Source organism: Eucyclogobius newberryi, unplaced genomic scaffold (genome assembly GCF_026437365.1).
Source record: "Eucyclogobius newberryi isolate DKJ021-1_F unplaced genomic scaffold, fEucNew1.0.hap1 SCAF_136, whole genome shotgun sequence".
NCBI classification, from domain to species: Eukaryota; Metazoa; Chordata; class Actinopteri; order Gobiiformes; family Gobiidae; genus Eucyclogobius; species Eucyclogobius newberryi.
In genome coordinates, this window is record NW_027315764.1 from 125,037 (window position 1) to 141,322 (window position 16,286).

General features: G+C 44.2%; 1 protein-coding gene across 1 annotated transcript in view; it reads left to right on the plus strand.

Moving 5' to 3' along the window:
• The first annotated feature begins 3,751 nt into the window (after positions 1–3,751).
• The window catches only part of LOC140359043 (protein SSUH2 homolog), a 63,119-nt gene continuing 50,584 nt past the window's right edge, over positions 3,752–16,286 (plus strand). The window contains exons 1-4 of the mRNA XM_072443917.1: positions 3,752–4,308; positions 5,811–5,872; positions 5,932–6,010; positions 6,103–6,229. Coding sequence (XP_072300018.1) covers positions 4,292–4,308; positions 5,811–5,872; positions 5,932–6,010; positions 6,103–6,229 — 285 coding nt within the window. The 5' untranslated portion in view covers positions 3,752–4,291. The remainder of the gene's footprint in view (positions 4,309–5,810; positions 5,873–5,931; positions 6,011–6,102; positions 6,230–16,286) is intronic.

Sequence of the window (16,286 nt, forward strand, 5' to 3'; positions counted from 1 at the left end):
GGGACGCTCTCTAAGTGGGACGCTCTCTAAAGTGGGACGCTCTCTAAGTGGGATGCTCTCTAAAGTGGGACGCTCTCTAAGTGGACGCTCTCTGAAGTGGGACGCTCTCTAAGTGGGACGCTCTCTGAAGTGGGACGCTCTCTAAGTGGGACGCTCTCTAAAGTGGGACGCTCTCTAAGTGGACGCTCTCTGAAGTGGGACGCTCTCTAAGTGGGACGCTCTCTAAAGTGGGACGCTCTCTAAGTGGGACGCTCTCTAAAGTGGGACGCTCTCTAAGTGGACGCTCTCTAAAGTGGGACGCTTTCTAAGTGGGACGCTCTCTAAAGTGGGACGCTCTCTAAGTGGGACGCTCTCTAAGTGGGACGCTCTCTAAGTGGACGCTCTCTAAAGTGGGACGCTCTCTAAGTGGACGCTCTCTAAGTGGACGCTCTCTGAAGTGGGACGCTCTCTAAGTGGGACGCTCTCTAAAGTGGGACGCTCTCTAAGTGGGACGCTCTCTAAAGTGGGACGCTCTCTAAGTGGGACGCTCTCTAAAGTGGGACGCTCTCTAAGTGGGACGCTCTCTAAAGTGGGACGCTCTCTAAGTGGGACGCTCTCTAAAGTGGGACGCTCTCTAAGTGGGACGCTCTCTAAAGTGGGACGCTCTCTAAGTGGACGCTCTCTAAAGTGGGACGCTCTCTAAGTGGGACGCTCTCTAAGTGGGACGCTCTCTAAAGTGGGACGCTCTCTAAGTGGGACGCTCTCTAAAGTGGGACGCTCTCTAAGTGGGACGCTCTCTAAAGTGGGACGCTCTCTAAGTGGACGCTCTCTAAAGTGGGACGCTCTCTAAGTGGGACGCTCTCTAAAGTGGGACGCTCTCTAAGTGGGACGCTCTCTAAAGTGGGACGCTCTCTAAGTGGACGCTCTCTAAAGTGGGACGCTCTCTAAGTGGACGCTCTCTAAAGTGGGACGCTCTCTAAGTGGACGCTCTCTAAAGTGGGACGCTCTCTAAGTGGACGTTCTCTAAGTGGACGCTCTCTGAAGTGGGACGCTCTCTAAGTGGGACGCTCTCTAAAGTGGGACGCTCTCTAAGTGGGACGCTCTCTAAAGTGGGACGCTCTCTAAAGTGGGACGCTCTCTAAGTGGACGCTCTCTAAAGTGGGACGCTCTCTAAGTGGGACGCTCTCTAAAGTGGGACGCTCTCTAAGTGGGACGCTCTCTAATGTGGGACGCTCTCTAAGTGGACGCTCTCTAAAGTGGGACGCTCTCTAAGTGGACGCTCTCTAAAGTGGGACGCTCTCTAAGTGGGACGCTCTCTAAAGTGGGACGCTCTCTAAGTGGACGCTCTCTAAAGTGGGACGCTCTCTAAGTGGACGCTCTCTGAAGTGGGACGCTCTCTAAGTGGGACGCTCTCTAAAGTGGGACGCTCTCTAAGTAGGACGCTCTCTAAAGTGGGACGCTCTCTAAGTGGGACGCTCTCTAAAGTGGGACGCTCTCTAAGTGGGACGCTCTCTAAAGTGGTACGCTCTCTAAGTGGACGCTCTCTAAAGTGGGACGCTCTCTGAAGTGGGACACTCTCTAAAGTGGGACGCTCTCTAAAGTGGGACAAGAGAAAATTATGCAGGTGCAGAACCACCAAAAGAGGGTGCACAACCTGTACAACACTGACCTCTGCTGGCACAAACGTGTAATTACACCGGCGGCATATCCGGGGTTTTGACTCTGGAGCGTGACGGGCCAAATGAAGCCTCGTGAAACCCCACAGCATTTGACCCAAATGTTTCAAGGCTTCTGTTTATTTATTTATTAAAAAGTGAGACCAAGATATTTAATCTCAGACCTTTTTCCACCTGTAATGTGACCTATGACCTGTGTGATTCAGTTAACAATAATCCTTTGGGGAGGGAAGAGTACTAATATATAATATATAATGTGATTATCAATCAAAAGACAAACACAAACGGACTCATTTGATTAAAATAAATGTCCAATTTAGTTTGAAAATAATTTTTCCATTTGTCTGACGTCGGTCACAATGTCAGTGTGTGACCCGGGCCCCCAACCCAGGCCCCAGACCCGAGACCCCAGGCCCCCGACCCAGGCCCCAGACCCCCGACCCCAGACCCAGGCCCCAGACCCCAGACCCCAGGCCCCAGACCCCAGACCCAGACCCCCGACCCCAGACCCAGGCCCCCGACCCAGGCCCCAGACCCCAGGCCCCAGACCCCAGACCCAGACCCCCGACCCAGGCCCACGACCCAGACTCACTTTGCACCTGTAACTGACAAAACTGTCCGTGAGATCATCACCAGTCTGAGTTCATCTACAGCTGCTCCACGTGTGACTGTGGTCATAAAGCCTCTCCTAAAGAAGAGCAGGGGTCAGGGGGGAGGGGGGAGGGGTCAAGGGGAGGAGTCAGGGGTCATTACCCGCCAATCTCTGATCTGACATTCTGGGACTAAGTTCTTTCACAGATTTCCTCTTAATAAACGACTCATTAGATGTTTTTCAGGTTTTAGAGCTTGTCACACTGAGACTGCTGTTGTCATGGTGACTGAGACTGCTGTTGTCATGGCGACTGAGTCTACTGTTGTCATGGTGACTGAGTCTGCTGTTGTCATGGTGACTGAGTCTGCTGTTGTCATGGTGACTGAGACTGCTGTTGTCATGGTGACTGAGACTGCTGTTGTCAAGGTGATTGAGACTGCTGTTGTCATGGTGACTGAGACTGCTGTTGTCATGGTGACAAATGACATCCTCCTGAACACTGACACGGGCAAATCCTCAGTCTTAATTCTGTTGATCTGATGCTGCTTTTGACACTGTCCATCATGGGACCCTCTTACAGAGACTAGAAGACAGGGTGGGACCCTCTTACAGAGACTAGAGGACAGGGTGGGACCCTCTTACAGAGACTAGAGGACAGGGTGGGACCCTCTTACAGAGACTAGAGGACAGGGTGGGACCCTCTTACAGAGACTAGAGGACAGGGTGGGACCCTCTTACAGAGACTAGAGGACAGGGTGGGACCCTCTTACAGAGACTAGAGGACAGGGTGGGACCCTCTTACAGAGACTAGAGGACAGGGTGGGACCCTCTTACAGAGACTAGAGGACAGGGTGGGACCCTCTTACAGAGACTAGAGGACAGGGTGGGACACTCTTACAGAGACTAGAGGACTGGGTGGGACCCTCTTACAGAGACTAGAGGACACGGTGGGACCCTCTTACAGAGACTAGAGGACAGGGTGGGACCCTCTTACAGAGACTAGAGGACAGGGTGGGACCCTCTTACAGAGACTAGAGGACTGGGTGGGACCCTCTAACAGAGACTAGAGGACACGGTCGGCATCACAGGCCCCGCCCTAAACTGGTTAAGGTCCTATCTGGAAGACAGGAAGTACTTTGTGTCTCAGACCACATGCCCCTGACTGTGGAGTTCCCCAAGGGTCAGTCCTGGGACCCCTTCTGTTCTCTACATGCTGTCGTTAGGTCACATGACATGACACATAGGAACATGTCCAATCACAATGAGGCACAATCATTTTGACAGTTTCAAATTTTTGTTTTTTAGTTGAAAAAGTGACGAATGTTTCTCTGAGTTTTAACTGAACATTTTATCACTTTTGACAAAACTGAAGAGAAAAAGATTTGAACAAAACGTCTTGAGTAAATTTCCGTTTGTTTCACACGTTTGAGAAAGAAGTTTGTGTTGCTTCATTTCCTTTAGTTTAGAAAGAGTTCTGAGCCAGGACCAGACCAGGACCAGACCAGGACCAGGACCAGAGCCAGGGCCAGGACCAGAGCCAGGACCAGGACCAGGACCAGGACCAGAGCCAGGACCAGGACCAGGACCAGAGCCAGGACCAGGACCAGAGCCAGGACCAGGACCAGGACCAGGACCAGAGCCAGGACCAGGACCAGGACCAGAGCCAGGACCAGGACCAGAGCCAGGACCAGAGCCAGGACCAGAGCCAGGACCAGGACCAGAGCCAGGACCAGGACCAGAGCCAGGGCCAGAGCCAGGACCAGAGCCAGGACCAGGACCAGGACCAGAGCCAGGACCAGAGCCAGGACCAGAGCCAGGACCAGGACCAGGACCAGAGCCAGGACCAGGACCAGAGCCAGGACCAGGACCAGAGCCAGGACCAGGACCAGAGCCAGGACCAGGACCAGAGCCAGGACCAGGACCAGGACCAGGACCAGAGCCAGGACCAGGACCAGGACCAGGACCAGGACCAGGACCAGGACCAGCACCAGGACCAGGACCAGAGCCAGGACCAGGACCAGGACCAGGACCAGGACCAGGACTCATGGAGGATCGTCTCAGGTCAGAACAGAATTTAAAACATGTTTTATTTTTGCTGTTTTAGAATAAATTCGATCTGAAACAGTTCATTTTCCCTGATATTTTATCATTTAAAACTGAAGTTTATTCCCCATTTTTCTAAATCTCAGTTTGACTAAAATTATCCCAGTTATCGGGGAACATGGGTACATGGGAACATGGTACATGGGTATGGGGGAACATGGGTACATGGGTGCAGGGGAACATGGGTACAGGGGAACATGGGTACATGGGTACATGGGTGCAGGGGAACATGGGTACGGGGGAACATGGGTACATGGGTACATGGGTATGGGGGAACATGGGTACGGGGGAACATGGGTACATGGGTACATGGGTATGGGGGAACATGGGTACGGGGGAACATGGGTACGGGGGAACATGGGTACATGGGTGCAGGGGAACATGGGTACGGGGGAACATGGGTACATGGGTACATGGGTATGGGGGAACATGGGTACGGGGAACATGGGTACATGGGTACATGGGTATGGGGGAACATGGGTACGGGGAACATGGGTACATGGGTGCAGGGGAACATGGGTACGGGGGAACATGGGTACATGGGTACATGGGTATGGGGGAACATGGGTACGGGGGAACATGGGTACGGGGGAACATGGGTACATGGGTGCAGGGGAACATGGGTACGGGGGAACATGGGTACATGGGTACATGGGTATGGGGGAACATGGGTACGGGGGAACATGGGTACATGGGTGCAGGGGAACATGGGTACGGGGGAACATGGGTACATGGGTACATGGGTATGGGGGAACATGGGTACGGGGGAACATGGGTACATGGGTACATGGGTATGGGGGAACATGGGTAAGGGGGAACATGGGTACGGGGGAACATGGGTATGGGGGAACATGGGTACATGGGTGCAGGGGAACATGGGTACGGGGGAACATGGGTACGGGGGAACATGGGTACATGGGTGCAGAGGAACATGGTACGGGGGAACATGGGTACATGGGTACATGGGTATGGGGGAACATGGGTACGGGGGAACATGGGTATGGGGGAACATGGGTACATGGGTACAGGGGAACATGGTACATGGGTGCAGGGGAACATGGGTACAGGGGAACATGGGTACGGGGGAACATGGGTACAGGAGAACATGGGTACATGGGTACAGGGGAACATGGGTACATGGGTACGGGGGAACATGGGTACGGGGGAACATGGGTACATGGGTACGGGGGAACATGGGTACAGGAGAACATGGGTACATGGGTACAGGAGAACATGCGTACATGGGTACAGGGGAACATGGGTACGGGGGAACATGGGTACAGGGGAACATGGGTACATGGGTACGGGGGAACATGGGTACAGGAGAACATGGGTACATGGGTACAGGAGAACATGCGTACATGGGTACAGGGGAACATGGGTACAGGGGAACATGGGTACAGACATCATCATGCGAACAGAGAACAGGAAGTGTGATGGCGCTCTTGTCTGCCCTCTAGTGTGGAGGCCGAGTGGAGCCGGTGCGTCCTGGGCTACAACAACATGGCTCTGAACGGCAAAGGTAAAGAACACGCCTCTTTCTGCGTCTTCATCCGTCATTCTGCTGATGTTCTGTCACAGATGAGTTCCTCTGTCCTCTGGAACCTTCTGACCAACACCAGCCTGAGCCAGAGAGTCCAGCACCCTGTGCCACGCCCAGGTCGGTTGTGTTACTCTGTTATTTATCAGCAGTGGACGTTTGTGGTCTTTTTAAAGGTGAAATTAAGTCCTGCTCTTTCCCGTGTGTTGCAGTGTCCCATCGTTTACCACAGAGGGCGCTCTGGAGGCTCTGAGGAAGTACGTGTCAGAGCAGGGCCTGGACCCGAGACCAGCCAATGAGGCCACGGTCACCGACCTGCTGACCATTCACTGCTACAGGGTATGTGCCCGGACGTTTAGTCAGGTTTAAGTCAGGTTTAGATCAAGTTTAAGTCTTGTTTAAGTCAGGTTTAAGTCAGATTTAGGTCAGGTTTAAGTCTTGTTTAAGTCAGGTTTAAGTCAGGTTTAGGTCAGGTTTAGGTCAAGTTTAAGTCAGGTTTAAGTCAGGTTTAGGTCAGGTTTAGGTCAGGTTAAAGTCAGGTTTAAGTCAGGTTTAGGTCAGGTTTAGGTCAAGTTTAAGTCAGGTTTAAGTCAGGTTTAGGTCAGGTTTAGGTCAGGTTAAAGTCAGGTTTAAGTCAGGTTTAGGTCAGGTTTAGGTCAAGTTTAAGTCAGGTTTAAGTCAGGTTTAGGTCAGGTTTAGGTCAAGTTTAAGTCAGGTTTAAGTCAGGTTTAAGTCAGGTTTAGGTCAGGTTTAAGTCAGGTTTAAGTCAGGTTTATGTCAAGTTTAGGTCAGGTTTAAGTCAGGTTTAAGTCAAGTTTAAGTCAGGGTTAGGTCAGGTTTAAGTCAGGTTTAAGTCAGGTTTAGGTCAGGTTTAGGTCAGGTTTAGGTCAGGTTTAAGTCTTGTTTAAATAAAGTTTAAGTCAGGTTTAAGTCAGGTTTAGGTCGGGTTTAGGTCAGGTTTAGGTCAGGTTTAAGTCAGGTTTAGGTCAGGTTTAGGTCAGGTTTAAGTCTTGTTTAAATAAAGTTTAGGTCAGGTTTAGGTCGGGTTTAGGTCAGGTTTAAGTCAGGTTTAAGTCAGGTTTAGGTCAGGTTTAGGTCAGGTTTAAGTCTTGTTTAAATAAAGTTTAGGTCAGGTTTAGGTCGGGTTTAGGTCAGGTTTAAGTCAGGTTTAAGTCAGGTTTAGGTCGGGTTTAGGTCAGGTTTAGGTCAGGTTTAAGTCAGGTTTAAGTCAGGGTTAGGTCAGGTTTAAGTCAGGTTTAAGTCAGGTTTAGGTCAGGTTTAGGTCAGGTTTAAGTCTTGTTTAAATAAAGTTTAGGTCAGGTTTAGGTCGGGTTTAGGTCAGGTTTAAGTCAGGTTTAAGTCAGGTTTAAGTCAGGTTTAGGTCGGGTTTAGGTCAGGTTTAAGTCAGGTTTAAGTCAGGTTTAAGTCAGGTTTAGGTCAGGTTTAGGTCAGGTTTAAGTCTTGTTTAAATAAAGGTTAGGTCAGGTTTAAGTCAGGTTTAAGTCAGGTTTAAGTCAGGTTTAGGTCAGGTTTAAGTCATGTTTGAGTCAGGTTTAGGTCATGTTTAAGTCATGTTTGTCATGTTTAAGTCAGGTTTAAGTCAGGTTTACACAAACTATTACACACATTATCACTAAATTTACTTTTGTGAAGTGACAAATGCGTCTCTTGTAAATAGTATTGTTCTTTTCTTTGTAATAAAAGACATTATAACTCACATTTCTACAATGGAAATTCAAAACAGTTTCTGTTGTCAGTGAAATATTGAACATATTTCATATTGTGCAGCAGGATTCTGACATGATTGTGTTTTCTTGACTATAGTTGTGTTCTGTTGTACTTCCTGTTTCCAAAGACGCTTTCCTCACTTCCTCCTTCCTCCTTCCTTCCCTATTTACTTTGTTTTTTAATCACTTTTTAGTCACTTGAATTATGACTTTTTTAAGTAAACAAAGGATTAAAGATTTAACGACAAATCTGACGAGCCAGCGACGTGTCCGGGAGAAGAAGGAAGGGTGCAGAGGAGGAGTGAGGGTGCAGAGGAGGAGTGAGGGTGCAGAGGAGGGTTGAGGGTGCAGAGGAGGAGTGAGAGTGCAGTGAGGGTGCAGAGAAGGAGTGAGGGCGCAGAGGAGGGGTGAGGGTGCAGTGGAGGAGTGAGGGTGCAGAGGAGGAGTGAGGGTGCAGTGAGGGTGCAGAGGAGGAGTGAGGGTGCAGAGGAGGGGTGAGGGTGCAGCGGAGGAGTGAGGGTGCAGAGGAGGAGTGAGGGTGTGGAGGAGTGAGGGTGTAGAGGAGGGGTGAGGGTGCAGAGGAGAGGTGAGGGTACAGAGGAGGAGTGAGGGTATAGAGGAGGAGTGAGGGTGTAGAGGAGGGGTGAGGGTGCAGAGGAGGGGTGAGGGTGCAGAGAAGGGGTGAGGGTATAGAGGAGGAGTGAGGGTGTAGAGGAGACGTGAAGGTATGGAGGAGTGAGGGTGTGGAGGAGGAGTGAGGGTGTATAGGAGGAGTGAGGGTGCAGAGGAGGAGTAAAGGTGTGGAGGAGTGAGGGTGTAGAGGAGCGGTCAGGGTGTAGAGGAGGGGTGAGTGTGCAGAGGAGGAGTGAGGGTATAGAGGAGGCGTGACGGTGTAGAGGAGGGGTGAGGCGCAGTGAGAGTGTAGAGGAGTGAGGGTACAGAGGAGGAGTGAAGGTGCAGAGGAGGGGTGAGGGTGTAGAGGAGGAGTGAGGGTGCAGAGGAGGGGTGAGGGTGAAGAGGAGTGAGGGTGCAGTGAGGGTGCAAAGGAGTGAGGGTGTAGAGGAGGACTGAGGGTGCAGAGGAGGGGTGAGGGTGCAGAGGCAGAGTGAGGGAGACTTATATCAACAATTATCAACTCTTCCTCGCACAAGCTGACTACACCAACAAAAGCCCCTCCCCCCTCGTCCTTCACCTGGCTCCTCCCACAGAGGATGCACTGGGTCCCAGCCGGAGCCTGTGTCAGTGAATTCTATTGATGAACTTGTTATGCCTTTTCTTGACTGTAGTTGTATTCTTCTTGACTGTAGTTGTGTTCTTCATGACTGTAGTTGTATTCGTCTTTACTGTAGTTGTATTCTTCTTGACTGTAGTTGTGTTTTCTTGATTGTAGTTGTGTTCTTCTTGACTAGTTGTGTTCTTCTTGACTGTAGTTGTGTTTTTCATGACTGTAGTTGTATTCTTCTTGACTGTAGTTGTATTCTTCATGACTGTAGTTGTATTCTTCTTGACTGTAGTTGTGTTTTTCATGACTGTAGTTGTATTCTTCTTGACTGTAGTTGTGTTTTCTTGATTGTAGTTGTGTTCTTCTTGACTGAAGTTGTGTTTTCTTGAGTGTAGTTGTGTTTTCTTGAGTGTAGTTGTGTTTTTCTTGACTGTAGTTGTGTTTTCTTGACTGTAGTGGTGTTCTTCTTAAGTGTAGTTGTGTTATTCTTGACTGTAGTTGTGTTCTTCTTGACTGTAGTTGTGTTCTTCATGACTGTAGTTGTATTCGTCTTTACTGTAGTTGTATTCTTCTTGACTGTAGTTGTGTTTTCTTGATTGTAGTTGTGTTCTTCTTGACTGAAGTTGTGTTTTCTTGAGTGTAGTTGTGTTTTCTTGAGTGTAGTTGTGTTTTTCTTGACTGTAGTTGTGTTTTCTTGACTGTAGTGGTGTTCTTCTTGACTGTAGTTGTATTCTTCTTAACTTTAGTTGTGTTCTTCTTAAGTGTAGTTGTGTTATTCTTGACTGTAGTTGTGTTATTCTTGACTGTAGTTGTGTCCTCTTGACTGTAGTTGTGTTCTTCTTGACTGTAGTTGTGTCCTCTTGACTGTAGTTGTGTTCTTCTTGAGTGTAGTTGTGTTCTTCTTGACTGTAGTTGTGTTCTTCTTGACTGTAGTTGTATTCTTCTTGACTGTAGTTGTGTTTTCTTCACTGTAATTGTGTTCTTCTTGACTATAGTTGTATACTTCTTGACTTTAGTTGTGTCCTCTTGACTGTAATTGTGTTCTACTTGACTGTAGTTGTGTTCTTCTTGACTGTAGTTGTATTCTTCTTGACTGTAGATGTATTCTTCTTGACTGTAGTTGTGTTCTTCTTGACTGTAGTTGTATTCTTCTTGACTGTAGTTGTGTTCTTCTTGACTTTAGTTGTGTTCTTCTTGACTGTAGTTGTATTCTTCTTGACTGTAGTTGTGTTCTTCTTGACTGTAGTTGTGTCCTCTTGACTGTAGTTGTGTCCTCTTGGCTGTAGTTGTGTTCTCTTGACTGTAGTTGTGTTTTCTTGATTGTAGTTGTGTTCTTCTTGACTGAAGTTGTGTTTTCTTGAGTGTAGTTGTGTTTTCTTGAGTGTAGTTGTGTTCTTCTTGACTGTAGTTGTGTTCTACTTGATTGTAGTTGTGTTCTTCTTGAATATAGTTGTGTTCTTCTTGACTGTAGTTGTGTTTTCTTGAGTGTAGTTGTGTTTTCTTGAGTGTAGTTGTGTTCTTCTTGACTGTAGTTGTGTTCTACTTGATTGTAGTTGTGTTCTTCTTGACTGTAGTGGTGTTCTTCTTGACTGTAGTTGTATACTTCTTGACTGTAGTTGTGTTTTCTTGACTGTACTTGTGTTCTTCTTGACTGTAGTTGTATTCTTCTTGACTTTAGTTGTGTCCTCTTGACTGTAGTTATGTTCTTCTTAAGTGTAGTTGTGTTATTATTGACTGTAGTTGTGTTATTCTTGACTGTAGTTGTGTTCTTCATGACTGTAGTTGTATTCGTCTTTACTGTAGTTGTATTCTTCTTGACTGTAGTTGTGTTTTCTTGATTGTAGTTGTATTCTTCTTGACTGTAGTTGTGTTCTACTTGATTGTAGTTGTGTTCTTCTTGACTGTAGTGGTGTTCTTCTTGACTGTAGTTGTATACTTCTTGACTGTAGTTGTGTTTTCTTGACTGTACTTGTGTTCTTCTTGACTGTAGTTGTATTCTTCTTGACTTTAGTTGTGTCCTCTTGACTGTAGTTATGTTCTTCTTAAGTGTAGTTGTGTTATTCTTGACTGTAGTTGTGTTATTCTTGACTGTAGTTGTGTCCTCTTGACTGTAGTTGTGTTCTTCTTGACTGTAGTTGTGTCCTCTTGACTGTAGTTGTGTTCTTCTTGAGTGTAGTTGTGTTCTTCTTGACTGTAGTTGTGTTCTTCTTGACTTTAGTTGTGTTCTTCTTGACTGTAGTTGTATTCTTCTTGACTGTAGTTGTGTTTTCTTCACTGTAATTGTGTTCTTCTTGACTATAGTTGTGTTCTTCTTGACTGTAGTTGTGTCCTCTTGACTGTAGTTGTGTTCATCTTGACTGTAGATGTATTCTTCTTGACTGTAGTTGTGTTCTTCTTGACTGTAGTTGTATTCTTCTTGACTGTAGTTGTGGTCTTCTTGACTGTAGTTGTATTCTTCTTGACTGTAATTGTGTTCTACTTGACTGTAGTTGTGTTCTTCTTGACTGTAGTTGTATTCTTCTTGACTGTAGATGTATTCTTCTTGACTGTAGTTGTGTTCTTCTTGACTGTAGTTGTATTCTTCTTGACTGTAGTTGTGTTCTTCTTGACTTTAGTTGTGTTCTTCTTGACTGTAGTTGTATTCTTCTTGACTGTAGTTGTGTTCTTCTTGACTGTAGTTGTGTCCTCTTGACTGTAGTTGTGTCCTCTTGGCTGTAGTTGTGTTCTCTTGACTGTAGTTGTGTTTTCTTGATTGTAGTTGTGTTCTTCTTGACTGAAGTTGTGTTTTCTTGAGTGTAGTTGTGTTTTCTTGAGTGTAGTTGTGTTCTTCTTGACTGTAGTTGTGTTCTACTTGATTGTAGTTGTGTTCTTCTTGAATATAGTTGTGTTCTTCTTGACTGTAGTTGTGTTTTCTTGAGTGTAGTTGTGTTTTCTTGAGTGTAGTTGTGTTCTTCTTGACTGTAGTTGTGTTCTACTTGATTGTAGTTGTGTTCTTCTTGACTGTAGTGGTGTTCTTCTTGACTGTAGTTGTATACTTCTTGACTGTAGTTGTGTTTTCTTGACTGTACTTGTGTTCTTCTTGACTGTAGTTGTATTCTTCTTGACTTTAGTTGTGTCCTCTTGACTGTAGTTATGTTCTTCTTAAGTGTAGTTGTGTTATTATTGACTGTAGTTGTGTTATTCTTGACTGTAGTTGTGTTCTTCATGACTGTAGTTGTATTCGTCTTTACTGTAGTTGTATTCTTCTTGACTGTAGTTGTGTTTTCTTGATTGTAGTTGTATTCTTCTTGACTGTAGTTGTGTTCTACTTGATTGTAGTTGTGTTCTTCTTGACTGTAGTGGTGTTCTTCTTGACTGTAGTTGTATACTTCTTGACTGTAGTTGTGTTTTCTTGACTGTACTTGTGTTCTTCTTGACTGTAGTTGTATTCTTCTTGACTTTAGTTGTGTCCTCTTGACTGTAGTTATGTTCTTCTTAAGTGTAGTTGTGTTATTCTTGACTGTAGTTGTGTTATTCTTGACTGTAGTTGTGTCCTCTTGACTGTAGTTGTGTTCTTCTTGACTGTAGTTGTGTCCTCTTGACTGTAGTTGTGTTCTTCTTGAGTGTAGTTGTGTTCTTCTTGACTGTAGTTGTGTTCTTCTTGACTTTAGTTGTGTTCTTCTTGACTGTAGTTGTATTCTTCTTGACTGTAGTTGTGTTTTCTTCACTGTAATTGTGTTCTTCTTGACTATAGTTGTGTTCTTCTTGACTGTAGTTGTGTCCTCTTGACTGTAGTTGTGTTCATCTTGACTGTAGATGTATTCTTCTTGACTGTAGTTGTGTTCTTCTTGACTGTAGTTGTATTCTTCTTGACTGTAGTTGTGGTCTTCTTGACTGTAGTTGTATTCTTCTTGACTTTAGTTGTGTTCTTCTTGACTGTAGTTGTATTCTTCTTGACTGTAGTTGTGTTCTTCTGGATTGTAGTTGTATTCTTCTTAACTTTAATTGTGTCCTCTTGACTGTAGTTATGTTCTTCCTGGCTGTAGTTCTGTTTTCTTGAATGTAGTTGTGTTCTTCTTGACTGTAGTTGTGTTATTCTTGACTGTAGTTGTGTCCTCTTGACTGTAGTTGTGTTCTTCTTGACTGTAGTTGTGTTTTCTTGAGTGTAGTTGTGTTCTTCTTGACTGTAGTTGTGTCCTTCTTGACTGTTGTTGTGTTCTTCTTGAATGTAGTTGTGTTATTCTTGACTGTAGTTGTGTTATTCTTGACTGTAGTTGTGTCCTCTTGACTGTAGTTGTGTTCTTCTTGACTGTAGTTGTGTTTTCTTGAGTGTAGTTGTGTTCTTCTTGACTGTAGTTGTGTTCTTCTTGACTGTAGTTGTGTTCTTCTTGACTGTAGTTGTATTCTTCTTGACTGTAGTTGTGTTTTCTTGAGTGTAGTTGTGTTATTCTTGACTTTAGTTGTGTCCTCTTGACTGTAATTGTGTTCTTCTTGGCTGTAGTTGTGTTTTCTTGAGTGTAGTTGTAATCTTTTTGACTGTAGTTGTGTTCTTCTTGACTGTAGTTGTGTTTTCTTAACTGTAGTTGTGTTCTTGACTGTAGTTGTATTCTTCTTGACTGCAGTTGTGTTTTCTTGACTGTAGTTGTGTTTTCTTGACTGTAGTTGTGTTCTTCTTGACTGTAGTTGTGTTCTTCTTGACTGTAGTTGTATTCTTCTTGACTTTAGTTGTGTCCTCTTGACTGTAGTTGTGTTCTTCTTGACTGTAGTTGTGTTCTTCTTGGCTGTATTTGTGTTTTCTTGAGTGTAGTTGTGTTTTTCTTGACTGTCGTTGTGTTCTTCTTGACTAAAGTTGTGTTTTCTTGACTCTAGTTGTAGTCTTCTTGACTGTAGTTGTGTTCTTCTTGACTTTAGTTGTGTCCTCTTTACTATAGTTGTGTTTTCTTGACTGTAGTTGTGTTTTCTTTACTGTAGTTGTGTTTTCTTTACTGTAGTTGTGTTCTTCTTGACTGTAGTTGTTTTCTCTTGACTGCAGTAGTGTTGTCTTGACTATAGTTGTGTTCTTCTTGACTCTAGTTGTATTCTTCTTGACTGCAGTTGTGTTTTCTTGACTTTAGTTGTGTTTTCTTGACTGTAGTTGTATTCTTCTTGACTGTTGTTGTGTTCTCTGGACTGTAGTTGTGTTTTCTTGATTCTAGTTGTGTTTTCTTTAATGTAGTTGTGTTCTTCTTGACTTTAGTTGTGTTTTCTTGAGTGTAGTTGTGTTCTTCTTGACTGTAGTTGTGTGTGTTTTCTTGACTGTAGTTGTGTTTTCTTTACTGTAGTTGTGTTTTCTTGAGTGTAGTTGTGTTCTTCTTGACTGTAGTTGTGTGTGTTTTCTTGACTGTAGTTGTGTTTTCTTTACTGTAGTTGTGTTCTCTTGACTGTAGTTGTATTTTTCTTGACTGTAATTGTGTTTTCTTGATTGTAATTGTGTTCTTCTTGACTGTAGTTGTGTTTTCTTGAGTGTATTGGTGTTCTTCTTGACTGTAGTTGTGTTCTTCTTGACTGTAGTTGTGTTTTTCTTGACTGTAGTTGTATTCGTCTTTGCTGTAGTTGTGTTTTCTTGACTGTACTTGTGTTCTTCTTGACTGTAGTTGTGTTCTTCTTGACTTTAGTTGTGTCCTCTTGAGTGTAGTTGTGTTCTTTTTGACTGTAGTTGTGTTTTCTTGATTGCAGTAGTGTTTTCTTGACTATAGTTGTGTTCTTCTTGGCTGTATTTGTGTTTTCTTGAGTGTAGTTGTGTTTTTCTTGACTGTAGTTGTGTTCTTCTTGACTGTTGTTGTGTTCTCTGGACTGTAGTAGTGTTTTCTTGATTGTGGTTGTGTTTGCTTGACTGTAGTTGTGTTTTCTTGATTCTAATTGTGTTTTCTTGAATGTAGTTGTGTTCTTCTTGACTTTAGTTGTGTCCTCTTGACTGTAGTTGTTTTCTTCTTTACTATAGTTGTGTTTTCTTGAGTGTAGTTGTGTTCTTCTTGACTGTAGTTGTGTGTGTTTTCTTGACTATAGTTGTGTTCTTCTTGGCTGTATTTGTGTTTTCTTGAGCGTAGTTGTGTTTTTCTTGACTGTCGTTGTGTTCTTCTTGACTCTAGTTGTATTCTTCTTGACTGCAGTTGTGTTTTCTTGACTTTATTTGTGTTTTCTTGACTGTGGTTTGTATTCTTCTTGACTGTAGTTGTATTGTTCTTGACTGTAATTGTGTTTTCTTGATTGTAATTGTGTTCTTCTTGACTGTAGTTTTGTTGTCTTGAGTGTAGTTGTGTTTTCTTGAGTGTAGTGGTGTCCTCTTGACTGTAGTTGTGTTCTTCTTGACTGTAGTTGTGTTCTTCTTGACTTTAGTTGTGTCCTCTTGACTGTAGTTGTGTTCTTCTTGACGGTACTTGTGTTCTTCTTGACTGTAGTTTTGTTGTCTTGAGTGTAGTTGTGTTTTCTTGACTGTAATTGTGTTTTCTTGATTGTAATTGTGTTCTTCTTGACTGTAGTTGTGTTCTTCTTGACTTTAGTTGTGTCCTCTTGACTGTAGTTGTGTTCTTTTTGACTGTAGTTGTGTTTTCTTGACTGTAGTTTTGTTTTTCTGACTGTAGTTGTGTTCTTCTTGACTATAGTTGTGTTCTTCTTGGCTGTAGTTGTGTTCTTCTTGACTGTAGTTGTGTTCTTCTTTACTGTAGTTGTATTCTTCTTGACTTTAGTTGTGTCCTCTCGACTGTAGTTGTGTTCTTCTTGGCTGTAGTTGTGTTCTCTTGACTGCAGTAGTGTTTTCTTGACTATAGTTGTGTTCTTCTTGACTGTAGTTGTCTTCTTCTTGACTGTAGTTGTGTTCTTCTTGACTGTAGTTGTGTGAGTGTTTCTTTACTGTAGTTGTGTTTTCCTGACTGTAGTTGTGTTCTATTGACTTTAGTTGTGTTCTTCTTGACTGTAGTTGTGTTTTCTTGACTGTAGTTGTGTTTTCTTGACTGTAGTTGTATTCTTCTTGACTGTAGTTGTTTTATCTTGACTGTAGTTGTGTTCTTCTTGACTGTAGTTGTGTTTTCTTGAGTGTAGTTGTGTTCTTTTTGACTGTAGTTGTGTTCTTCTTGACTGTAGTTGTGTGTGTTTTCTTGACTGTAGTTGTGTTTTCCTGACTGTAGTTGTGTTCTATTGACTGTAGTTGTATTCTTCTTGACTTTAGTTGTGTCCTCTTGACTGTAGTTGTGTTCTTCTTGACTGTAGTTGTGTTCTTCTTGACTGTAGTTGTATTCTTCTTAACTTTAGTTGTGTTCTTCCTGGCTGTAGTTGTGTTCTTCTTGACTGTAGTTGTGTTCTCTTGAATGTAGTAGTGTTTTCTTGACTGTAGTTGTGTTTTCTTTACTGTAGTTGTGCTCTTCTTGACTATAGTTGTGTTCTTCTTGACTGTAGTTGTGTTCTTCTTGACTGTAGTTGTGTTCTTCTTGAC